At 44.6% G+C, this 27,512-nt stretch overlaps 1 protein-coding gene across 1 annotated transcript in view; it reads left to right on the plus strand.

Annotated features, from left to right (window-relative positions):
* ptar1 (protein prenyltransferase alpha subunit repeat containing 1) overlaps positions 1-11,479 on the plus strand; it is a gene marked incomplete at its 5' end in the record, with an annotated part of 13,189 nt that extends 1,710 nt beyond the window's left edge. Inside the window, 6 exons of the mRNA XM_080739614.1 lie at positions 1,785-1,954; positions 2,497-2,563; positions 3,401-3,505; positions 4,016-4,262; positions 7,963-8,303; positions 10,303-11,479. Of these exons, the coding sequence (XP_080595740.1) occupies positions 1,785-1,954; positions 2,497-2,563; positions 3,401-3,505; positions 4,016-4,262; positions 7,963-8,303; positions 10,303-10,810 (1,438 nt within the window). The 3' untranslated portion in view covers positions 10,811-11,479. The remainder of the gene's footprint in view (positions 1-1,784; positions 1,955-2,496; positions 2,564-3,400; positions 3,506-4,015; positions 4,263-7,962; positions 8,304-10,302) is intronic.
* Between the last annotated feature and the right edge of the window lie 16,033 nt (positions 11,480-27,512).

Here is a 27,512-nt window from a genome sequence, read left to right on the forward strand (position 1 = left end):
TTGTAAACGAATACCAGGCTTTCCTCCGAGGTGGAAAGACTGGTGATGCGAGGTTACTAGCTGACAAGTTGTCAAGTTGGCTCCGGTTGGTCATGCAGTACTGCTGCAGGAGTCTAAACAAATGGCATGACGAAGAAAACAAACACACTGATGTGATTCATAAACGCACCCGTATCATTTTAGATTTTAGCGCTGGCTATTCAAAAATAGACAGCGTCACTTCGTGCCGTGCTGAGAGCTTGTCCGATCGGCTTTTGGAAAGATCTTGGAAGTGTTTTTGAACACTTTTTGAAAAAAAGTAAAACATTTGAACACAATAATAACACACATCTTCCCTTCTGGGGGTCCCCTGGCACACAAAAAAAGAAGATTTTTAATTTGGGGGTCCTTGGCAAGACTGGTGCTACTGATCTACTGATTTAGAAATAATTTGTAGAATAGACATTTAACTCAAGTCACTCCCTGACTTGCCTACGTAATGGTAATACGAGTCAAACAGACCCTGCTGGCCAGACCGAGTGAAGTGAAGTGAAGTGAGAAAAAGACGAATGTAGTGACTCGGGCTGGATCCCACATAGACATAAAAAAAATCACACCCGTGTGAACTGAGCGGTGGTCGTGGAGGCTGCGCAACAGCAAAACAAATATACATGCATACATGCATGCATGCATGTATGTCACTCAGGCCGCCACTGCTATTGCAGTTGATGCTCAGGGCAGACTAGACTCAACAGTCACCCAGGGTACTCAGGCTACATACACCAGAGGCTACATACAGACAGACAGACAGACACACACACACACACACACACACACACGGATACACACACGGCCACGCTATGGAGACGGTGTGACCACCGCTCAAAAGGTAGACGGCCTCTCTGGGGCGTTGGTAAAAGAGGACTGGCAAGCTTCCGGAATTCTGAAGGACGCTTCCTTGTGCGTCACAGAATGGGATGCTCGCTCGGTAGGCCATTCAGATGGGGGACTCCCTCTTTCCCAGTGCAGGGTGCAGGCCTGTTGCCTTCCACAGTTCCGCACTTCCGCCAGTCCTGTTTTACCAGTCGCGCCAATGAACTGCAGCGGCGTATGAGGTGTCTAGCTTTTTACATCTGTGGGATCCCAGGCTAATATTTGTCTTTGCTTTAAGCCCATTTAGGCCTAGGATTATTGACCGCTTTAACAATTGAAAAATAGCAGATATACAAGCTCACAGCGCGGCACCGAGTGCCGCGCTGCGAGCTTGTAGATCTGCTATTTTTGAAAAAGTCGTGAAAATGTGTGCAAATCTTTGAATATTTGTATTTTCAAAGCGAACGTTTGTAACTCAAATTTTGCTTCTGGGTGGTCCCTGGAACTAGATATTTTGAAATGGGGGTCCGTGGCCAAATAAATATCATTTGGGGGTCCTTCACATGAAAAGGTTTGAGCACCACTGACATAGTAGTCTCTCAAGAACAGACTAACTGAGCTCCAGTTAAGTGAAAAGGACCTTTTCTTTGACGATGGCTGGCCAGATTGCTGACATAGAAACATAGTTTTTTTTTCTCAAAAATCTAAGAAGGATTCAAAAGACACTAGAATCGGGTTAAAATTCTAATTTTCACGATTTTTCAAAAATAGCAGATCTACAAGCTCGCAGCGCGGCACTCGGTGCCGCGCTGTGAGCTTGTATATCTGCTATTTTTGATATTTAAAGGATAAAATATTGCGTCATAATGTGTTCAGGCCTAAATGGGTTAAGCCCTGACTCCCTTGTCTTTCTTTTCCCCCGTGGCGTGCAGCGATGAGATCGGTCTGATCCCGTGCGTGGAGGCGCGCTACAACCGCAGCCCCATCGTGCTGGAGGAGAACAAGCTGGGCGTGGAGAGCTGGTGTGTGAAGTTCCTGCTCCCCTACGTCCACAACAAGCTGCTGCAGCACCGCCAGCGCAAGCACTGGCTGGACCCTGAAGGTACGCACGCAGCTCCACGTGGACTCTCAACTAGGGATGGGACGATAAGAACATTTCACATCACGATAATTGTTACAAAAGAAATCACAATTTACGATATTATCGCGATAATATCGGAACATTTGCAGATCGTTGTAGATCTGCTATTTTTTGGCATTCACTCTCTCTTGGCAGAGACAGAGTGAAAAAAAGACTCAGCAGTACTCTTTTCAAATAGGTAATTTAAAACTAAATATTCAAGTCATATGTTTTGTTCTTGACCCTATATATTCCTGCACGGTATTAATACAAATTCCAGCGATTAGTTGCTGATTCGATTATTAAATTATTTGGTAACTAATTTAATAATCGATTCAATTACGATTAATTGTTGCAGCCCTAATATGCATTAGGCTACGGACCCCCATGTGATATAATAGACCTGTTCGTGTTCGCTAAGCTCTGCCCCCTTCCGGGAATGTGATTGTTGTTTGTGTATGTCTTCCACTGGAGCTTTGGATATAATTTGAAAATGTTATTTGTGTTTTTGTGTGTACACACAGCTCTGGTGGACATCACCTGCACACTACTGCTGCTCAACCCAGACTTCACCACCGCATGGAATGTCAGGTATGACCCAGGCCCAGTTCACTGACCAGGAGAATGTATTTTCTGTTTGGCTATTAGGCTTATAGGTGTAGATATGACAAATAACCTAAACATACAAAGAAATAACAGTTAAATAACATATAAGTAATAAATGTGCGATTATCCCAAATACGATAACTATAATGACAAGTTAACTAACTATATATATATATTTTTACAGTCGGTATGAACTGTGCCATCAACTTCCGAGCGATCTTTAAAACTATATTTGTATAGTTGTATAGTTATAGTTCTCAGTGTGAATGGCCCTTAACACCTGGAGTACCTAACATGTTCCCACACTTGTCAACTGGGGCCACAGCACTTCAAGGTGGGGGAATCGTTAACATGTTACCTGACATGTTAACTGGTTACCAATGGTAACCAATAGCCCTCACACTACCGCGGCCGGGAATGAGAGAAAAGACTCTGTTTCCCATGATGCCTCGCGAAAGACACTTCCTGCAACTTCCGTTCGGCCATTGAATTGTATTCATCCTGGCTGCAGAAAAATGCATATATCTCGCTACCTTTTCCCATATTGTGCGTTTGGTCAAAACGTCCTGTTTTCAATGGACCATAACTTACACACGGATCATCACGGTTGTATTTGTTCTTCTCCGCGTGAAAGAAAAGACTTTCGGCGGCCGTGGCCGGGTTAAAGCCATAGCAGTAATCTACATTAGTTATGGCAAAACTATGGCATTAAAAGTGTTAAATACTGGTGACAAATGATGACTCTTCTCCGCTGCTCTGGCCAGACGGGCCAGGACTGTGGGCCCTAATAATAATAATAAATATGACACCATTGTGTTGCAGGAAGGAGCTGGTGCAGAGCGGCACGTTGAACCCAGAGAAGGACCTCTACCTGGGGAAGCTGGCCCTCACCAAGTTCCCCAAGAGCCCTGAGACATGGATCCACCGGTAGGTCTGCTTCATAGCATCACATGTTACACTGGTAGGTCTGCTTCATAGCATCACATGTTACACTGGTAGGTCTGCTTCATAGCATCACATGTTACACTGGTAGGTCTGCTTCATAGCACCACATGTAACATGCTGCCCTTTTCACACATTGAACTTCTTTTGTAGATATAAGGGGTTTATCACTCCCTCTAGTCCAAATTGCACACCCACCCTGACACAGGATGATTTGTAATTTTCTGTTGTATGTTGTTTTCTTTGATATGGATAAAAATGTTGATCATTTTTTAGCGGGGGGAGGTTTCTCTCCTACAGCAACGAGATGAAGAATTAAAGATGTATTATTATTATTGATTGTGCGTGCTTGCAGGCGCTGGGTGCTGCAGCAGGTAAAGAACTAAAGGTTATTATTTATTGATTGTGCGTGCTTGCAGACGCTGGCTGCTGCAGCAGGTAAAGAACTAAAGGTTATTATTATTACTAATATTTGTTGTTTGTGTGTGCTTGCAGGCGCTGGGTGCTGCAGCAGATAATGCGTGAGTGCTGCGTCCATCCGAGGAAAGAGCGAGGCGAGGATCCGCCGCGGGGCGATGCGGCGGCCGCGGAGCGTAGCCAGCAGCTGGCCAAGCGGCTGGCCCGCACCCTGCGCCAGGAGACCAGGGTGTGCGCCGACGCCGCCGACCGCTACCCCTCCAACTACAACGCCTGGTCCCACCGCATATGGGTGCTCCAGCACATGGCCAAGGACAACGTGAAGGTTGGAGCAATGATTGTTAATAATAGAGGAAGATGCAACGTTCCCAATAGATTCACACCGCGGCCATCTTGGGTTACGTCACCACTAGGGTTGGGTTCGGTAACCGCCGTCCCGCGGTACCGCCGTACCGCGGTACGGCGGTAAAAAAAGACAAAAAAAAAAGTCTATTTTTTTATTGGAAAACAAGCTAGTTTTAAAACAGGGGAGAAGCGAGGACCGCATGCGCTCCATGCCGCTCTGCTCTGGGCCGTGTACCACACGTTTGGAAGCCACATACGTCACTCAGAGACACAGACAGTCAGACCTACACAGGGCAGCACAGCAGCCGCGTAGAGGAGTACAGAGCAGCGTAAACTTTCTCTGTAATCCACACGACACAAGGATGTTAATACATACCTTGTGTTGTGGCATATCTTTTTTTATTCATACGGATTACTGGCGGCGCGCGGGCCGCGTGGACTAAAACCGAAAATGAAACTATTTTACTTTTTCCACCGCGTCGCACGTTGTGCCCGTCCGGCGGCGCGTCGGCGATTTTATAACCTTTTCTGTCAAGTCTTGTAACTAAAACCTGTATATAGCAGCACTCAATCACTGCGATTTGAGAGTTGAGACGTGACGTGAGTTTACAGAATCACTGTACACGATCTGACTACCCGTCCTCTTCTGGTTTGTTCACACAGCTGTTTGTGTCTGAAAAGCCCAAGTAGTTAGCCTACGTTACTATGGTAACCCGACAGTGCAGATCTAAAAGCTTAGAACGCGTCGCGGATGCGATGTGTTGTGAGCTTGTAGATCTGCTCCTTTCAAAGCCAGACCCGCTGTGCTGTATGGAGAAGTATAACTCGGGCAGTCAGGCTGTGGAGAGGCAACTTTTGGGAAGATGATTGCAATATTTTGACTTATCGCCGAACCTTAATTAATTGATACGGGGGTGCGGTAATTACCGCAATACCGGCGGTAAATGGGAAGACGGTAATCGCGGTAACAAAATGTCGATACCGCCCCAGGCCTAGTCACCACATGCATGGGGTTGCATCAAGTCTGGTCTGAGCATGCATTACAAACCATTGTAAACAATAGAGTGATGGTCCCAAATACGAGTTCTGTTCCACCAATTTCTTTTCTACCATATGCTGTAGATGCTTCTTAACACTTATGTTGCAATGATTTTTTCTCTTCAATGTCTCGCGTTGCCATGGTTACCATAGACTTCCATGTAATTGTGCAAGTGTGTAAAAAGTGCACGCCCATGCCTAGATGATGCACCACGTGTGTAGATGCTGTTCACAGCTTTCAAACAAAAAAATCCGCTTGGAAATCCGTTCAGGCATTCATGATTTATCAGCCATTATGTTTTCTTCACATGTTTGAAAGAATGGGTTGGTATGGGGGTTAAACATGCAATTTCGCGATCGCGATCATGCCTAATACATTTCTGGAGGTCCAAAAAAATTTTTGGAAAAAAAAAAATTTGAAAAAAAAAAAAAATTTTTTTTTTCAAAAACGGCCCAAACTCGGGAAACTCGGGGTTGGCACAGCACTAGTACCAATACAAACTCGGGAAACTCGGGGTTGGCACCATATGTGTTAATACAACCCTTTTAGGAGCAAGGATATAGACTTTTTTCCAGAGCGCTGCCATGTAGCTGCGGTGCCGCTTTTCCCCTCAGTTATGGTTGCTGCTCTGTGAAATCAGTCTGTAGGCAGGACCTGAGACGCAGCCAGAGAGGCACAGAGGAAAGTGGAGGTGCTTGGGTACTAGTTGGTGTGGTTGCCCAACGGGGCAACACACTATACTGTAGTACTAGTGCTACTTTATTTATTTCTAGATAAACCTTTATCCATATGGGGTCAGTTCTCCATTCCTAAAAGTGCCATTCCTACCCACTGCCATTCCTACTGAGGTTAGGGTTAGGGTTAGGGTTAGGGCTTGCAATTTCCCAGAATTACATCTTTCTAGTTTTAAGTATGTTTCTGAGTAGCATGGAGATGGCATAACTGTTTTTCTGAATAGCATCGCTTTTCAGTAGTGAAGCTCTTTTATTGAAGTAACGCAGCACTGTCCACATGAGCCAATTGTTCTGATGCTCAAACGCAGTGCGGAGTTTGTAGTGCGGAGCCAGAATAACATCAAAATTTCCTTCCAGTGAAAATATCATAGGCAGATGATTTTGCCCATTGTAAGTTTCCCTACATGTGTGGAGTGATCAATAGAGAGGGAGATTAGCCTGGAGACCAGACAAATCTGCCAGTGCAGCAAAGAAAAACTGAAATAAGAAGCCCTCTGCAGATTGGCCCAGCGAGGTTGTGATAATCCCCGGTGTCTTGGGGGTTGGGGCACCAATCAGGGCCCAGTATGCAAATAATTTTATCACCAGAAGCATTTTCTTTAATCCTCCCCTTGGAAATGCAGGTTCCACACAGAGATTCCAGACTAATATCTATGCAGTGGCATCAGTCTGGCCATGCCAGACTGATGGACAGAGGGAGACATGCATTGACTTATTTTATGGAATGCACTGACTTCTGCTGAAAGAATGTCACAATGGATCATGGGATGACAGGCATCCTTTGTCATCCAAGTACCCAGTGTCACCATGCGACACGTTGTGAGCTTGTTGATCTGCTATTTTTTGCAGGTGGGGGGGGGGGATACTCTGGTAAAGTGACACTTTAAGGACTTAAAGACTTTTAATACCAATACAAGTAAAGGATCATTCCTATCCAAGAGAGAAGAACTTTATGAAAATAGACCTACAAGCTCGAGGCGTTGTGAGCTGGTAGATCGGCTATTTTCACAATATTAATCTGTGGAATTGAGTCAAACAAAATCAAATGGCTCAACTCCTGCATTCCAAGTGCTTGTCAGGGTGGGGGGATCCCTACTTCAAATGTGATTATTTTGGGGAGGGTGATGGTCTGAAAAGTTTGAGAACCAGTGCCTTAAGGTAAGGAGGGATATTTTGTATTCTGATGGGGAGCCAGTGCAGTAAGAGGAGGATGGCTTTGATGTACTCGCATTTGCGCACTCTCATCAGCATCCTATCAGCTTTGTTCTGGATCTACTGAAGCCTTTGAAGGCTCTTGCTAGGGATCCAGCATCCACCATCTAGTAATCCAGCCTGGAGGTGTGGACAAAGTGCTCAAGCCCAGTCAGAGTATTAGATGAGCCTCTAGATCTGCTATTTTCATCAAGTTGAAATGGGGCATAAGTGGTTCTTTCATAATGTACTTTTGATCCCTGTCCACCACCGCCCCCAGGTTAGGGATGGGGCGATATAAAAATTTCACGTCACGATTACTGTGAAAGAAATTGCATTGTATTATCGCGATAATCAAAATATCCCCAACATCCATTATCCTGGGGTGGAACATTTGCCAAAAATAGCAGATCTACAAGCTCACAACACGCGTTGTGAGCTTGTAGATCTTCTATTTATTTATTTATTTGGCAAAGAGAATTTGTACGTTATTTGGTACGAGATTTGGTACGTTATGTCCAGGTCCGTTTTAACAATTATAGAGGGTTTAAATGGTACTGGATATGCAGCTCGACAAATAAAAGGTTAATTGATCCCAGTGCATGACGGTGGATAATTTCACGATAAATTTAAATCTCCACGATACGATTATCGTGAGTGTTTTGTATCACGCTAAACGATAATGACCATTATCGTCCCATCCCTCCCTACCCCAGGTCCTCCAGGAGGAGTTGTCCTCCATGCGCACGTGGGTGTCCATGCACGTGTCGGACCACAGCGGCTTCCACTACCGCCAGTTCCTGCTCAAGACCCTGGTGTGTGCCGCCGCGGCGTCGCCCCCTTGTGGCGGCGGCCTGCAGCAGCAGCAGCACCAGGCTCACCATCATAATCTCCAGGCCAACGGCGAGGCAGCAGGAGCCTCCAGCGAGGAGGAGGAGGAGGAGGAGGAGGAGCCAGCAGGTCTAACCTCCGTCCAGCAGCTGTTCCACCAGGAGATGGCGCTGTGCACCGACCTGATCCAGGCTTATCCCGGCCACGAGACGCTCTGGTGTCACAGGTGATTTCTCTCAGCAGGGTTCCCACGGTCATGAAATTCCTGGAAATATTTTGAAATTAGAAAAATATTTTTCCAGTACTGGAAAAGTTTTGGAATTTATCAAGGGTCCTGGAAGGTCCTGGAAAAAATAGCTATGCATTGTCTTTGGTTATTGATTGTGTTAATACCTCTGAAATGACAAATTAAACATTGGACAAATTGTCAAATATATAGAGGCAGAAATTGTGTAAATAGACGATCTACATGCTCACAATGCCTCGCAACGTGTTATACAAAATTTCTCTACTCTTAGTGCTCGTCAGGGTGCCGGGGTCCCCAGTTGAAATATGATTATTTGAGCATAGGAGTAAGCGACTCGTTATTGAGCTGAATGATTGTTATATAGTCCTGGAAATCGGGTTAAATATTCTGGAAAAGTCTTGGAAATTAATTGGTAAAGATGTGTGGGAACCCTGTCTCAGGCTTGAATGAAGAAATACAAAATAAATGGTGCATTTATATAGCGCCTTTATCCAAGGTGCTTTACAGAGATTGTGCATTGCATTTACCCATTCTCACACACACATTCATGCACCGATGGCGGAGGAAACCATGCACCAACCTGCTCACCGGGAGCAACTAGGAGTTCAGAGTCTTGCTCAAGGACTCTTTGAGGCCTTTTCCACCGGCAAAGAACCGGTTCTGGTTCTTTCTCCCGCCTAGGGGATGAACCAGAGGTGAGCTTTTCCACCGAGAACCGGAGTTGGTTCCAAACCGTAAAAGTTGGTTTAGAACTGGAACCACAAAATCCTTGTTTTTTGTGGTTCCAGAGCCAAATCCTTGGCTCTGGTTCAATCTGGTGGAAACGCAAGCCTGTTCGCAAAGAACGAACCAAGGTTCCCAAGAAAGTTGAACCGGCACTGGTTCTGGAACTGGTTCTTTGCCGGTGGAAAAGGCCTCTATGACACTAACTCTGGGAGAGCCCAGGATCGAACTGGGAACCCTTCGGCTTGGCTTCAGTTAGCTCTGGTCCGTAGTGTTATTCTCCCTAACGCTATGTTAGTCTACCTCCCAAATCCGAAAAGACCCGTCGTTTGTCCGAAAATAACAAAAACTGTTTCGCCCCTCACCAAACCAAAGGTATCAGTGGACAGTTGAAAGCTTACTCTACTTAGTGGACGCGGTCTGAGCCCCCCACCACATGATTAAAATACATTTCTAGGGCAAAATTAAAAATATTCTACAGTATGTGTAAATCAGGCTTAATGTAGTTTTGCTTTTGCTTTTTGCTGTAGTTCAACAAGTATTAAATGTGAAAAGAAATCGGTCCAGCGGTTCACGACATTAGCTCCGAACACACAGACAGAACCATGCCGCAAAACAGACAGAAAAGAGAGACGACTTCATGATAATTTTGAATAGTTTCATAATTACGGTTTCAGTTCTGATGTTGGTCACTTAAATGCCCACCAGGGGGTGCTGAAAACATGGTTCAACTACTTGTCTTGTCACTTGTCTGGATCCACAGACATACAAGCAATGGGTCATCTATCTGTCCGGACACAATGTGTCCGTGGCAAAGACCTGACCTTGTCCGAGGCCACCATTATACTGTTCTTATTTTGATCACCCTATTACTGAATGTCAAGTCTCCAGGTTTTCTTCAGAATATGTATGACACTAATTTCCTACGACACATTATGAGTCGTCTAGTACTAGTGGTTCTCCATGGTTATACAGTGTGTGCGTGCGTGCGTGCGTGCGTGTGTGTGTGACTATATACTTATATACTTATTTTTTAAATCAAACTTTTGTAACTCAAATCTTTGCTTCTGGGGGTCCTTGGAACAGCACATTTTGAGATGGGGATCTGCGGCCAAATACATCCTTGACATGAAAAACCTTACGAACCATTGATCATAGGAACATAACGGTTTTTTTTTATCATAGGAACATAACGTTTTTCAAAAGACCTAAAAAAGAAACGTATCCATCCATCCATCCATCTTATCTATTGCAGGCGTTATGTCTTCTACCTGTGGCACCACTGGAGGAGGGACCAGCAGCAGCAGCATGGCAGCACCGTGAACGGAGCCCACCGTAGCGCTCACACAGAGCCTGGCCAGAACCCCTCTTCTCCCCCCGCTGCTCACACAGAGCAGCCGGGCTCTCAGAGCAGCAGCAGCAGCAGCATGGGAGGAGGAGGCTGCGGGACAGCGGAGGAGGACACCCCCACCACCACCACCACCACCAACAGTAATAATAGACTGCCACAGGCTAGTGAAGCTATGGACGTGGACAACAACGGGGGTCCCGGCCTGCCGGACCCCCGTGACACCAAGCGACTAAAGAGAGGCCCCTCCTCCGCCGTGGCGGCGGCGGCGATGCCCTCCCTCGGCCCCCCCGCCCTGTCGTTTGAGCACAGCTTTGTGCGCGGCGTGCTGGACGACGGTTGCCACAGTGGCCCCGACCAGAGACGCTTCGCTCTGGCCTACAAGAAGTGGCTGGATGCTGTCATCGGCCAGTAGCCCCCCCTCTCCCAACCCCTCAAGAGGAACATATTTTAGCCCCCTGGCCTGCGCTCTCCTTCTCCCACCTCCATGTTCTGTGGAGTCGCCTTGTAGGCACAGACCCAGGATCAGCTTCTGCTTCCCTTAGTGCTATAACCTCTCTCTGACGATTTAGGATCTGAAATGAAAAGTGTTCAAACTCGAGCCTAAGTTACGCTCTGGCGCACAACGGTGTCTCGCGAGCCGAAAATAGCCGACCTACAATAAAGCTCCCGATGCGGCGCGGACAAGCTTGTAGCCAGGTCAGGCTATTTACGATTTGGTGGCTTGGAGCCTGATTTGATTTGAGCGGGACTCACGCGTCGTGCTCGCTTCAGTCGACGCATCTGAAACGCAAGCGTGCGTGTGCTGTTCGTCCGACTTAACGCTGGAGTGTGGGCTCGCTGACTGATCACTACATGCAAAATGGCATCCAATAGGGCGTATAGCTGTGGGCCTGGTTTATCTGGAGCCACTCGAAAATCAACCATTCATTTCTCCCATAGAGATTTACACAATTATTTATATCAATTATTTAAGGTCTAGAATCAAGCCATCCAGCATCCTGGTGAATCATTCATGACCATAAAACCTTTGATTCTGTGAAGAAAGCCGCTAAACAATGAAACAAAGGGTATTTATTAAATATTGTATATCATAATTCAATATTTATTATTATTATCTAATAATAATCTTCTATCTTCACACACAGAATCAAAGGTTTTATAGACATGATTTACCAGGATCCAGGATGGCTTGATTCTAGGCTTAAAATAAAAAAAATATATATATTTTTTAGTTGCACCAGAAAACCACGCCCACTACTATGCTCTATTGGTGCCTGGTGGTGGTGGTGGTTCAAGGTTTGACGGTTCTCTGCCGTGTAACGGAAGTGAACGAGATCTTGCGCGTGAGTCCCGCCTCATGCTTGATGTCCAGCGTGCAGAAAATAGCCTACGAGCTAACGGCTTAGCTTGAAGGAGGCCTGTTTTTCCTGCACGCGACACCGGCACGGCACGCACCTAGGCATGAGTGCGAGTGTGCTGTTCCTACCAGAGCTGAGGAGTGGGAGGAGCTTGTGCAAGGTCGCATTATGATTGGCCACAATAGCCAGTAACCAAATGCTCTCGCTTAAACATTATTTACTATTCTGTCCCTATCGGTTTACAACTTGGAACGGTGCTGAGCTGGCTCAAGCGACCTTCGCAATGCTCTGCCTAGGGCTGTCACAATTATTACATAATCGTCTAATCGTGATTATTTGACATAATCGTGATTATTTTTTATAATCGTCATAATCGTTTCCATGTCAAAAATAGTGGAAATAGCAGATCTACAAGCTCACAACGCGTCGCATCGCGACGCGTTGTGAGCTTGTAGATCGGCTATTTCCACTATCAATGTTCTTTTTTAAGTATAAAGTTGTCAAATATGTCAGTAATTTCTTTGTATATTTAGGTTATGTGTCATATCTACCATATGCAACTTCAAAGCCTAAAAGCCAAACAGAAATGTAATTATCAACGACAAAAACACGATTACATCGCTAATCGCCAATTATTTGAATGACAATTAATCGCCATGTAAAATGTCATATCGTGACAGCCCTAGCTCTGCCCGGCAACTCGCTCGCTTTTGCTCGCTCTGCATAGCCTCACGTGGATCAAGGTCGCTTGAGACGGCACGCCTCCGTCAATAACTATTAATAATAATTTATCTGCCAAACGGCGAGAGAAGCACTTCCGTGTTGGGCGTGGCCTATAATACTCGGCTCCGGTGGGAAAAACGTTCTTGCGGCATGAATAGGCTCTATGCACAGCAGCCATATTGGAAAAGTGGGCCTCTCCCTTCACAGGTGTTACCAATGATACTGATTAAGACCAGTTCCATTCTGGTCAAACGGAGTCAAGGTGCTGATATTATTGTTGCATGTTGGCTCACTGGAAACTCTGCTACACCAGTGGGTCTCGGAGTGTCCTTCAGGGTCTGTAACAGAGTGTACAAATGGGGGATGATTAAAGGATTTTTTTTTTTTTTACAATTGGAGCGTAAAAGAAAACAGGATAGTTTGACTACATTGAATTTGTTTCAGCGTTATTTTCTTGCATCATAATGGCACGTTTAAAGGCTAGCATCGACAAGGATTTAGGTTGAGGTTTCATCATCTAGCATGGCCCTAAGATGGACCCATAGTTCCATTTGGTTCCATTTGTACACTCAAAGTTATGATAGTCCTTGAAATTAAAAGGTTTGAGAAACACTGTGCTGCACTGTGCTTGCTGACTTGGCGGGAGGGTCGCACTAGCCTCACACTTTTGCTGTAGGCTGAGTAACTGTCCCTTCCGCTTGTCCAGTTTCGCTGACATACTTTCTCCTTTGCGTTTTTCCTCCCAACAGGGCCTTCGGCTGCACTTTAGCCTCGCTGATCTGGCTCAGAGCCTAAATGGAACGGAGCCTTTATTAGTCTCATTGGTAACACCTGTGAAGGAAGTAAGCAAGAGGGCCAATTCCTTTACAATATGGCTGCTGTGCATGGAGCCTATTAAGCATGAGAAAAAGGGTATTTTGGGGGCAACTTGGTTCTCTGTCCTCTACGGTGACTGGAAAAAAAGGGGGTTGGGGGATGATTCTCTCTTTGATGGGTCAAGGTCAAGTTGTGGTGCCACACAGCACCCAGGTTTGTTCCTGAACAAAACATCTCACTTTTGTTGGCAGAGCAGTGATCTGAGCCAATCGAAAACCCCTTCAGAATGGAAAGCTGCATTTACGTCTCTGGTGGGACTGGTGGTTACTAGTAGATTTCTGCCTTATTTCAGCTGTCACAATACCTCAGGTCGCATATGGGAAAGGATTACTATCCACACATATAGCAATTTAACAACAAAAACATTTTTTTGTGTCTATCGGCTCAGCATTCAGCTTCACCTGCGCACTTCACAGTCGGTCGCCCGACTCCATGACGCCGACAATCGTTAAACGGTTCAAAGGTTTATTCATTATTAGTGTTTGCTATTGCTTTGTTAGAAGAGAAGGCAAAGCAGAATTTAACACTAGCTGGTCGGTCCTGTCTTTATAAATATTTACCGCATTTCTATTTTATGCAGAGACACTGTTTGGCTTTTTTCATCCTCTACCAGTTTCCTTTTTCTTTTCTTTTTTTTTTTTTTACAATGTCAAATGTTGCTTGTACTATGACACAATTCTGTCTTGTTTTACTGGCACTAGACTTCTGTGCGAAGGTCTCAGCATATTGTTTGTGGTTGAAAAAGAGATGGGTCACTGTGGGCCCCCCTGGTCCACAAGAGGTTGAGAACCCGCTGGTCAAGAGAGAAGACGTTAAACTTCATTTTAGGTCTGCTGCCAGCTTTAGAACCAAAATCGCAGCGTCTGTTAACTCTCACGTTTATCTAGATAAGAGCGTTACAATTCACTTCACCTGCACTTAGAATGACAAATATTCAAGCACAATGTGGGTTCTGCTTTTCTTTTTAAGTTCTTTGTTTTGTTTTGAGGATTAGTAGCATTTCCATTCTGAAGGGAGCCAGCACTTATTTATATATAGTTTAAATTCTCTCTTACACAACTTCCCCCAACTCTGATTTTCTAGCAATTTGGGGTTTAGTTGTCCGTTTTCACTGTATTCTTTTCATTTTGATTTTAGTGTCACCTTTTGGGTATAGACAGTTAACATGTCATCCGTTGTATACCTGACAAGTTAGTGTGTAGCAAAAAATAAGTATCAAAGCTAGCGTAACAAAAAAAAGCTTGCAAATGGCACAAGACAGCAGTGTTTCCCAAACAATGGGTCGGGACCCGTTTTTATGGGTCATAAATATGTTACTATTTAAATAGATTAAAAAAAAATCTTTTTCTAAGGAATTTCAGACCTTTTCAAACCTCATAAATAATTTCTGGGGGGGAAAAAAAGAAGAAAAAAGGCTTGAGTACTTTGAGTGATTAATTTAATTCATAATGTATTTTTGTAGAGAAACCAAATTTTATCTTTTTGGCTGCCGACTCCGAGCTTAAAGAAGTCTGGGAAACACTGTTAGACTGCTTGTGATCACGCCACGTCGAAACGTCCTGCCAAGCGCAAAGCTCGAAACAAACGCCTAACCACATGAACTGTCTTTTTATCAACGTGTGCGGTACTTATTATGCTTGAATGATAGAGCACTAGGAAAATACGTTCCTGCTACAACCATTGGTGCTACATGCCAGCCTGGCATTATAGCCAGACTGATAACGTGGATCAGGGACGTGCTGGGCCCCTGATTCAGCCCGGGAAAAGGAGTTGGAGAGGCCCTCATTGCGCGCTATAGAGAGAGATCTCTCTCTATAGCACTGCTGCTACTCAAAGATTTGCCATTTCAGATCATGACAAGTGACAAGCCAGTGGGCCAATTACATGAATTCGGCCTATATTTCGTGGTTGTTGGGTGGAAACCTTGTATGTCCAAAACCGTTTGTTTTTTATTTATCATTTAAAAAATGATTTAAACTAGTGAAAACAGCCGATCTACAAGCACACAACGCCTCGCACCGCGAGGCGTTGTGTGCTTGTAGATCTGCTGTTTTCACTACTTTTGTGCAAACAGTTTAATTTTTACTTTTGTGCAAACAGTTTCATTTTTTCCTAATGGCCCGGCCTGGACCGGCCGAGAATGAACCGGCCGTTCGGGAGTTGTCCCGCTTTTCCCAATGGCCAGCACGTCCCTGACGTGGATTCACTCAACGCGTGGAACTTGTGAGTGAATCCACGTCATCAGTCTGGCTAATGCCAGGCTAGCTATACATGCTACTGTAACCAGACGCGGTGTGCAGCTAGCAACAGGTCAAAAAAACATTAACCACATCTTTGTTTGTTTCTAGGATAATAGTCAAAGTTGTTACTTTGGTTATAGGTTTTGGTCGACCCTAATATTTAAACTATTGTCCTGCTGTCACCGACCTGACCGACTGCAGCCCTGGCTGCCTTCTCTGTCAACATTGCTTTGTTAAAAAGAATATATATATATATACATACATAGACTTTTGCAATTAAAAACTACTCTTGAGTGGATATTTCTTCAATGTTCAGACAGGAGGAGTAACTCGTAGCTTTCCTACTTTGGAACATGTTGATGTACGGTAATGCAGTGTTAACTTTGTCGCCTAAAACTATAGACGAAAATGTTTCTACTACCTTTTTTCACAGACTAAAATTAAGTATCAACTAAATAAAAAACAAGTTATGATGATGAAAACTCAGACTAAATATATTGACAATTCGCTAACAAAAACGAGATCCAGTAGAACTAAAAGGCAAGTCATTGTATATTTGGTTGCGCACGGGTGTATAGCAGATCCTACAAGCCAAATAGCGGATCTATAAGCTCACAACAGCGCGTTGTGAGCTTGTACTATTGGACTATTTTCAGAATGCGACCAAAATCGGCTATTACCACTCCCAAGGCCCGCCAAAATACATTTTTGTCGTCAAAATCAACTGTAGATTTAGTTGACTAAAATCTTATATTTAGTTGAATAAAACTGGACAAACTTTCCAGATGAATAAAATATAACATTTTAATCAATTTTATTCAAAATCTGTGACTAAAACTAAATCAACATTTGCTATCAAAGTTAACACTGCTGCAAAGCTGGTACTGTACAAACAAACACAATGAATGCTCTTTGCTTTCCACTGCATTCTACAGCTACTAAGCTAGGGCTGCAGCACTATCCAACTAATCAGTTATTTCAATATTGGTCCACGGTTGTTGTTTTTCTACTGTCACAACATGTCAAATAGTGACAATAGCAGATCTACAAGCTCTGTGAGCTTCATGGGTGGCTATTTTCACTGTTTTTGCACGACACTGCTGTTGTGCCACGGAGTGTGAAATAATACAGCTTGAGTGGTTCATCGATTCGTCGATGTACACCAAGAAAAAAGGAAAGCCTGCTTCTTTATTAATCGGAAAGGTAACCGATGGAATTATCTCTAAGAAAGGTGGCAACCCTATATGTAGCCTAATCTCTGCTCAACACACAAGCACTAAGAGAATGTCTTGCATTTTCATTCACATTTTACTAGGGCTGGGCAATATCGATATTATCAACATCGTGATATGAGGCTAGATGTCGTCTGGGATTTTCAATATAATATCGGGATATGGCATGAGCGCGGTCTTTTCCTGGTTTTAGTCATCTTATTTTATACAAATAAAAAAATACAAATGTGAAAATTGACGGATTTACAAGTTCATAATGTTCCAACACGACATGTGAACGTGTAGACTGTAGATCGTCTATGTGAAAATTGAAAACGCCTGGGGGGGAAATGTTTTATCACCCATAATACGATATTTAGGTATTTGGTCAAAATATCGTGATATTAGATTTTGTCTATCTATATGGCCCAGCCCTACGTTTTACTTAACCTAGAGGTAACTACCCACTCACCCCCACCCCCATGTCACCTATAATGTCTTTATGGTATTAAGGTAACGAAATGGCAATAAAGCCCAAACCATTGTGGTTTATCTCTTTCCATCTGAGCCTGATATTTATTACATGCAAAAGGGATGCAAATGGAGTATTAAAAGTGCAGTAAGTGATATGGTATCGATGGATTTAGATATTATGCAATACCCTTGAGTCCAACCCCAAGTGGGGACGGATGATGACCGTATTAGTTTCCGGTGTGTGAATCTGCAGCTGATAAATGTAAATCTCAGTCTTTTTTTTTTTTTTTGTGAAGCCAGTCCAGCTTAACTGATGTACATTTCAAAGCTTGTGGAGCAGGTGAAGCTCAAGTCCGACCACAGCTTTTCAGAATAGTGTAGCTTTCAAGTAGTCTCGTAGCTTGTTAAAGAGAGGGGAGTTGGTGAGATGTAAGAGAAGTTTAAGAACAAAGATCGCAGATACAAGCGGCCAAAATGAGTTTTCTCAGGCATCTCCCTTAGAGAGAGGCTGAGAAATTCAGTCACCCGAGAGGGACTTGGAGTAAGAGCCGCTGCTCCTTGACTTGGAAAGCAGCCAGCTAGGTGGTTCGGGCATCTAGTATGAGTCTGCACGTCCCACTGGGAGCAGCAGACCAAGGACCAGATTATCCACACTGGCCTTGAAACGCTTCAGGATACCCTGGAGATCTGCTTTAATTCCTTTATTTTTATATATTATGCCCCCACCTTTGTGTGTTTTTTGTCACTACCTTTGCGCATAGGTGAAATGTGTCCTCTGCATTTACCCATCCTATAACAACTGTGAGCAGTGTCATTACCCATCCTATTTACGACTAGGAGCAGTGTCATTACCCATCCTATAACGACTAGGAGCAGTGTCATTACCCATCCTATAACGACTAGGAGCAGTGTCATTACCCATCCTATAACGACTAGGAGCAGTGTCATTACCCATCCTATAATGACTAGGAGCAGTGTCATTACCCATCCTATAACAACTAGGAGCAGTGTCATTACCAATCCTATAACGACTAGGAGCAGTGTCATTACCCATCCTATAATGACTAGGAGCAGTGTCATTACCCATCCTATAACAACTAGGAGCAGTGCCATTTACCCATCCTATAACGACTAGGAGCAGTGTCATTACCCATCCTATAAAGACTATGAGCAGTGTCATCCTATAACAACTAGGAGCAGTGCCATTTACCCATCCTATAACGACTAGGAGCAGTGCCATTTACCCATCCTATAACGACTAGGAGCAGTGCCATTTACCCATCCTATAACGACTAGGAGCAGTGTCATTACCCATCCTATAAAGACTATGAGCAGTGTCATCCTATAACAACTAGGAGCAGTGCCATTTACCCATCCTATAACGACTAGGAGCAGTGCCATTTACCCATCCTATAATGACTAGGAGCAGTGCCATTTACCCATCCTATAACGACTAGGAGCAGTGTCATTACCCATCCTATAAAGACTATGAGCAGTGTCATCCTATAACAACTAGGAGCAGTGTCATTTACCTATCCTATAACAAGGAGCAGTGTCATTACCCATCCTATAATGACTAGGAGCAGTGTCATTACCCATCCTATAATGACTAGGAGCAGTGTCATTACCCATCCTATAATATAGGAGCAGTGTCATTTACCCATCCTATAACAACTAGGAGCAGTGTCATTACCCATCCTATAATGACTAGGAGCAGTGTCATTATCCTATAATGACTAGGAGCAGTGTCATTACCCATCATATAACAACTAGGAGCAGTGTCATTTACCCATCCTATAACAACTAGGAGCAGTGACATTTACCCATCCTATAACAACTAGGAGCAGTGTCATTTACCCATCCTATAATGACTAGGAGCAGAGTCCTTTACCCATCCTATAACAACTAGGAGCAGTGTCATTTACCCATCCTATAACAACTAGGAGCAGTGTCATACCCATCCTATAACAACTAGGAGCAGTGTCATTTACCCATCCTATAACGACTAGGAGCAGTGTCATTTACCCATCCTATAACAACTAGGAGCAGTGTCATACCCATCCTATAACAACTAGGAGCAGTGTCATTTACCCATCCTATAACGACTAGGAGCAGTGTCATTTACCCATCCTATAACAACTAGGAGCAGTGTCATTACCCATCCTATAACGACTATGTGAGCAGCCATTGTGTGGCACTCGGGGAGCAGTTAGGGGTTCAGAGTTTTGCTCACATTGCTGGAGAGAGAGCTGGCCTGGAATCATACCTGGGGCAGCCAGGGCAACTGGTTCCCCATGCCAGCTCACTGACCACTCAGCTAGAGCTGTTATCCCCACTGGATAGATATTTCATGAGTCATGACTTGTGCTTCATAATCTGAACGTTGACACAAAATGAATGAATCTGAGAGAGTTTATAACAATAGTAATTTATCAATTAAAAATATTACAGTGTGGGCATATGCTACATACAGAGAACAGCACAAAAAGCAAAAATAAGGAAAATAAAGAAAAAAATAATTAAAAAAAAAAGTTATTTATGTAGGAAATATTGAGTCGGTATAGGATGCAACAGCAGTGACAGAAATGTCTGTGGGGAGGATTTTATTCGAATAGCGACTGGGAGAAATACAAAATAATTGGCTGTCTAAATTAAAATCAAATGGGGGTAGTCTTTGAAAATCTCAATCTCGTAATGTGTCTTAATAAATGCAACTAGGCCTAAATGGGGAGGGAGGGGATTGGAGAGAGGGAGGGGGTGCGGGTGCAAATCCATCTCAATAGAAAAAGCATTTCATGAATGAAACGACAAAGCCAGTCGATTGTCTAAGCCCCCCTCCCCATTTTAAGTGACACCGTCGTTCGTACCACCCGCCGCACCCGGTATAATAAATTAGGCTTTGACAAATAAAAAAAAGGGGAGGGGCGGATTGGACCGACAGCTGCCGAACTCAACCGAAGGAAAGAGAGAGAGGCAGGCAGAAAAAGAGAGTGAGAGAGAGAGAGAGAGAGAGGGATAGGGAGAGAGAGAGAGAGGGGGAAGATGGTGGATTTGCAGGGAGTGGTGGTCTGGTGGTGGTGGAAGGAATCGGAAGCTTGCAAAACATCAGCGGAATAAAAAACAGGTGAGTCCAGTTCAGTTCATGCATGTTCTAGTGTAGAACCAGACGGTACCGTTAGACGCCCGTTGGACTAAATATTACAGCACTGTCACATGCAGACACGGAGCTTTAGTTGTATTATTATTGACGGACACAAAGGAGAGAAAGATTGGGGTGTTTTCTCTTTCATTCATTTAACTGTTTGTGAATCGAGGCGGATGGTGAAGATGCTGATAGCCTTGACAGTCTCTCATCCAGGCTGAAACTGGAACAAACTGCATGGGTTCTGCTTTAAATCCCGACTGCGTTGCACTTTGTTGACGCGATTGTTGACAATGACAATGTTATATCCATCAGTATAGTCATGTAAACTGAAGTGATTTAACACTGTACACTGTGATTCGCATGGCCATATCCACCGCTCGTAACGTTGCACTCCAGTGATTTGTGACGGTTGATCACACATTATAGGCCTGATCCCTCCCCAAATATATCTGTATAGAATCTACATACAGGCCGGTTTATATATTGGCTACGATCTAATAGACAGCCTCGCATTCTTGCTGATAGCGGCCAGAATGACAGACATGAGTACAGCCAGGGACCACAAACCGCGATACGCGCTGTATTTGTTATAACGGTGTTATTACGATGTAACATATGTTATATGCTATATATAGGCCGATATATAGGCTATATTGTTATAACATATGTCGCCAGCTGCATGTCTGGACTGTCTGACTGGACCGTGTGGAACAAGTTCACCTTCATCTGGGATGGGTGGCTTGTTCTTAGAGGGAAAGGGGAGGGAGGATGGATGGATTGGGTAGCATCCTCCTAGCTCTGGTCTGGTCCATCCATAGAGCGTTAGAAGGAGTTCTCCTTGACGCTATGTCACCCATGATGTGGTGCGCCAGAGGCAAAGGCTGCGCACCCTGTCGTCTGTAGTAAAAAATAAAAGATTCACTTTAGCTACTTGCCGGAAAAAAGACGGATTTATGCAGTTGAAAGGCTACTGTCCCTAGTGGGAATACTCAGAGCCCCCACCTTACGTCTAAAATACACTTTATTCTTCACCCAGAAAAGAAAATATTACGCCGGGAGGCAAAAACTGGTCAATGGACATTTCTATGGACAAGACCTGTAGAGGGCGCTGTGGAGTTGCTAAAAGAATCCAGTGAAATATTTTCTTTTCTGTCTAAAAGGTGTATTTTAGACGTGAGGTGGGGGCTCCGAGTGTTCCCACTAAGGAAATTAGGCTTTCAACATCATGGAACAGTCTTTGCTTTGGTGAGTAGCGAAAGAGTATTGTTAATTTGTTACTACAGAGACTGAGCAGCCTGGGCGGCTGTGAGCGCAAGGGTTCACCATGACATAGGTTAAGGAGAACTGAGTTCTATCTATCCATGTCTGTCTGTCTGTCTGTCTGTCTGTCTCTGTCTGTCTGCCTGCCATCTTACAATCTGTCTGTCTGTCGTAGATAGAAAATCTGATTAATATAGACATTGTTCTCTATAGTGCAGGGCCAGCCAGGGGTCTTCAACTGGGGGTCCGACTTGGTTCCACTGATACATATTGGGGGAAAAATAGCCGAACTAGAAGCTCATCTGGGACTCCCCCACCAAATAATTTGGGGACCCCCTGGGGGTCCCAACCCACAGGTTGAGAGCCACTGGGCCTATTGCATAGTAAACCACAGGGTCCTTGAAATGGAAAAGGTTTGGAGAAACCACCCACGTAAACAATGTCAGAGTAGTGAGAGCAGGGAAAGCCTTGGTAGCATAGCAGGTGTTCCTCGCGGCTTTACTGCTGCTCTGCCCAGAGTCGAAACATGAGGGTGCAGGATAGTGTGGGGATTTAAGGGGAGCAAATGCTAATTTCGTGCAAATTTATCTTAAAGCGCAACATTTTGCAAATCTTTCTGGGTATTTAAGTAGGATCTGAGGGGTCTAAGTCTAACTAGGGGTTTGTTATGATGCTGAATCCATTGCAGGCATTTGTTAATGGCCTCAGAAAACGATGCATGCATGGGTGAGGATTCATGTTAGTCGGAGGCCTTAGGGTTTTTTTTCTCGTGCTAATCAGTCTAAAAGTGCAAAATTTGGCACAGATGTAGCTCAGGGCATGCTCTAATGATTTAGCTAGGGCGCCCGAGTCGGTGACATTCGGGGTCACCACAGCTCCAGAAAACACCCACAAAACTCTGAAAAGTGATTACTCATCACTTTTCATCACTAAACCATGGGAGCCTAACTTGATTTGGCCGCTGTGGCGACCCCGAATGTTGCAGACTCGGGCGCCCTAGCTAAATCATTAGAGCATGCTCTGAGCTACATCTGTGCAAAATTTTGCACTTTTAGACTGATTAGCACGAGAAAAAAAAACCCTAAGGCCTCCGACTAACATGAATCCTCACCCATACATGCATCGTTTTCTGAGGCCATTTCTAGCCCAAGGAATGTTTTTTGTGCAAAACAAATACCTGCAATGGATTCAGCATCATGACAAACCCCTATTTAGACCCCTCAGATCCTACTTAAATACCCAGAAAAAAATGTTTTTCTGGGTATTTTCCTCCAGAAAGTCAATGGGAGCCCAACTTGATTTGGCCGCTGTGGGACCCCGAAGGTCGTCGGCTCGGGCGCCCTAGCTAAATCAAGCCCTGGGCTACATCTGTGCAAAATTTTGCGCTTAAAGACAAATTTGCACGAAATTAGCATTTGCTCCCCTTAAATCCCCACACTAGGAGGATGGTTCTCAGGGGGAAACAGGGAGAAAGCCTTGGATCAGGGTTTTCTCAGTCTTCAGTGGTTCTCAACCTTTTCAGGCCGCCACCCCCAAAATAATCATAGACCTGTATTTTAACTGAGGACCACCCCCCGGCCCCACCCCACCCTTTCGAGCACTAAGAGTTGGCATTTTGTATAACACGGTTCTATTGTGAAAATGGCAGATCTACATGCTCACAACGCCTTGCCTTGCGAGGCGTTGTGAGCGGCTATTTTCACACATTTCTGCCTCTAATATTTCACCAATTTGGCCAATGTTTAATTTGTCATTTTAGAGGTATTAAAAAGTCCTTAACTTGTTTGGTTTGTTTACAGTTCAGTGAGAAAACAATGTGGCACATTAAGTTAATCATCTGGGGACCCCCCCCCCCCCCCCCCCCCCCCCCCCCCCCCCCCAAATAATTTGGGGACCCCCGACCCACAGGTTGAGAACCACTGCCCTAGGGTGCCGTGACGCAAGTCCAGGTGGTGCCTCAGAATACTTCGATAATATTTGGAATTTCAATATATTATCAATATAACTTCAGTTTAACCACTTAGAGGGTGTGTTCTTTTTCAGTCTATAGTACAGTACACCAAGTCCCTTGGCTCTGCGAGCTTGTAGATTGGCAATTTTTTGGGGATCATTCCCCCCAGAAGACTTAAACCCCTTAAGTGGATAACTGTGTCATAGAATCTCATAGATTTCATAGACGGTGTCATAGACTTGTTCTACAGCACTGTCATCAGTGTTGCTTAGCGAGCGCAGTGTTGTATTCATGTTAATGTGTACTTTCAGACATTTAGCCACCTGAACCCTCAATACTTCTACACCTACTACTACACCAAATCTCTGAAAATAGCCAATCTACAAGCAAACTCACAACAAGCCGAGCACGACCTGTTATGAGCTTGCAGATCTGCTATTTTCAGCTAACATTCCCCACCAATGAGGGATGCTAGAATTAGTGATTAATGTACAGTAAAATCTATTGTAAATAAATAAAGTTCCTATCAAACATACTGTAGATTTTGCGCCACCCCCCATGGTACAAAGTAACCATGCGCAGTACCATTTCAAAGTAACCTACCTTTTATCCCCTTTTATCCCCCAATTTAGTCGTTATTCCAATTAATTCCTCCCCACACACATTTTTGTGCTGTCACTGCTGTTGTATCCAACTGACTCAACTGCCAGTGAGGAGCCCCTACCAGGAAGACGTAGAGGCATCATCTTACTCCTCCCGCCCAACGCTCCTTGATGACCCTCCTCTTTGCCCGGTTTACCTCCTCTTCACCCTTTGTCAAGTCCCGCCCAATTGTCCTGCCCCTCTCCACACCCATTGGTTGCTGTGTCTTGGTGGGACATTCAGTGGGACATTCCATCCACTGCCATGTTAATTCAGTTGATTCATATTGTTATTCTGTGTGCTCAATTCTAATTTCAAACTTTGTTTCAGTCAATTGGAGCTGCTCAGTGGCAGCATAGTGAATCAGCATGTTTTTAAATGTTTTTATTTCTCCAAAAATTATGCTTTAGCTAATTCAACATAAAAAAGGCTGAACCAGGGCGGGACAAGGCAGATAGAGCCTGCTGGTTGGTCAGTCAGGGACCAACCAGGAGGCTAACAAAGGGTGTTCATGTAGTTGTAGACGCTCGACAAAGTCGGATGTACCGCGGTGGCTTTGAAACCACAACCACCACGCTGGTGGGCAGGTACATTACCACTGCGCCACCCGAGCACCTACTTTAACCTTTCTTGAGTATTTCCATTCCTCGTTACTTTATACTTCTACTCCACTTGCGAATTCAAAAATCCGATCTACAATCGTGCGTTGTAATTCTGCAGATCTGTCTATTTCCGCATTTTCTTTTAATCGTATAAAAATGTTTCAACATTGAATTTGTGCAGATTAACGTAAAACGACGACTATACAAAAATAATCACAAATAATTTCCATCGTAACGATCGCGGCAGACAGACAGGCCCCCAGCACTCGGCTTGTCCACAATAACTACGTGTGATCAACAATCATAACGCCGTCCAGAAATAAAGCGCTGCGAACAAACACAACACAGTGACATTGCCCTGCTGTGGGCTGTGTACTCTGGAAGTAATCGATACATGGGAGAGAGGGAGGGAGGGAGGGGTGACGCTCCTGTTGGATGTGATGGATTAGCCGGTATCCATGGCGATGAGCGCCGTGACGTGGGGTCACCCAGCGCAAAGTCACTGTACACACATGGAGGAGCTCCTCACACTGTTTACTCAATGAGAATCGTGGATTTGGGGGAAAATGTCGGACTAGCCGTTCCATTGTGAGCTTGTAGGTCTGCGATTTTCATTGCCCACCTACCCCTGGCAGGTAAATTAAACTATCGAGCAGGTGGAGTATGCTTTGAGGTTGCCCCGACCGGGCAAGTGCTCGTTTGTGAGGGAACGCAACCGCCTATACAGGGCCGCTGCAACCCATTTTGGTGCCCGACACACAACTGGCTGTTGGTGCCCACCGCGACAACTAAATATGAATCAGTCAGAGCTTGGCAGGGATAAGTTAATTCACATGAGGTGGGAAAACATTTGATTCTTACTTTTGCAATGCATCAGATCAGTCTATGACCATCGAATCTACACTGTGGGTGAGTGTCTGTGAGTGAGTGCAGTCGCGGACTGCGCTGCGGCCCCGCCCCCGGATCAAATGGATGAAGCCATTGAGCAGACATCACAACCATTGATCAGTCATCACGCATGCATGTCGTGATTACTTTTAGGTGTAGCAAATAGGCTACATATTAGTTATTATGATGATGATCGGCTTGGCTTGTGTTCTTTTTTTTCCTCATATTTTTTGGTGCCCTTTTTGATGACCTTTGGGCAAGTAGAACATTACCTGTACCTCTGAGACCTTAGTGTCAACCCTGTATAGTTACATACTATATCTTTAAGTAGGCCTACAGTTCAAGGTGTACTTTGTTGATCTCCACCAATGGAAGCAAGGCTCTCTGTCTCTATCATGTCGTACTTAACCATATATGGCCGTGCTTCCCTCTGGGGTTGTGCTGGGGGAACGAGGACATGTGGTGCAGGCAGCGGTCTGATGATTTGTCACCCACTTCTTCTACTGATGGAGACAGCACCGCAGAGGTCATAGGGCACACACTGGCTTGGTTACCGTGGTAACGAGATGAAAGGATGTGTACCGTGGACCGCAGGAAATGAGTGTCCGCTCTACTGTATGTACCTGGGTGTGGCGGAACCACCGGTGGTCAAAAATAATCGATTCAGCAAAGCGTCGCGATTCGGCTGTACACGGTTCTGCATCGATGCAGCAACGTGACATTATCGATTATAGCCTGTACCATTTTAATATTTTATTTTATTTTATGTTAATACATGTGTGTGTGCGTGCGTGCGTGTGTCACTGTGTGTGTGTGTGTGTGTGTCTCTGTATGAGGTGAGCTGTCTAGACATGGGTCTTGTCTAATGGGTTCTGGCTACACTGTTGCAGCTTTTTGACCATTATTTACTCTTTGGCAGTTGGTGAGCATGAGTAGCACTTTCATTAACGCTCTGCTTCACACACGCACGCACGCACGCACGCGCGCGCACACGCACACGCGCACACACACACACACACACACACACACACACACACACACACACACACACTGGGAGCTCACCAGTACAACCACAGTCTTATTTTTCAATAGATTTTTTAAACATTTGAAAACTTGTCAAATGGGACATTCTGCATAATGAGTACTTTCTACTTTTAGGTACTTGTAGGCCTATATATATTTTTAGCCTACATTTTGAATTCCAGACTTTCACCCGTGAGAATATTTCTGATTTTCAGTATTGGTTGATTACTTTATTAACAGTTTGCAGAGACATGTACAGGGAAGTACAGTACAGTACAATACAAGGTCTGCTAAAATGTTTTTGTTTTCTTTTATTTTCCTGTGCCGAGTATTTTATAAAGGTCTCAATCGTTCAGGAACAGTGTTTGTTCATGAGCTGGTCCACATGCTTCCATTGACTCCAATGCATTCCACCGAACTTCCAGCTGCAGTTTGGCTCCGAAAATGAGGTAGATGACCGTACATTCTTCTTGGTTTAGATTCACCGTGGTCGTCTAAACAGGACAGTGTTTTTTGCAGGTCTTCCAGTCCGAGTGCATAAAAAAAGCACCTCGGTTAAGTTGGAGATGAGCTCCCATTGGTCTGACCAGGTTAACATTCACCAGGTTAGCATTCACCAGCGTCGGCAGGTTAGCATTTCACCAGGTTAGCATTCACCAGCGTTGGCATTGGCAGGTTAGCATTTCACCAGGTTAGCATTCACCAGCGTTGGCATTGGCAG

Source organism: Nannobrachium achirus (genome assembly GCF_963921795.1).
Source record: "Nannobrachium achirus genome assembly, chromosome: 12".
Taxonomy (NCBI): Eukaryota; Metazoa; Chordata; class Actinopteri; order Myctophiformes; family Myctophidae; genus Nannobrachium; species Nannobrachium achirus.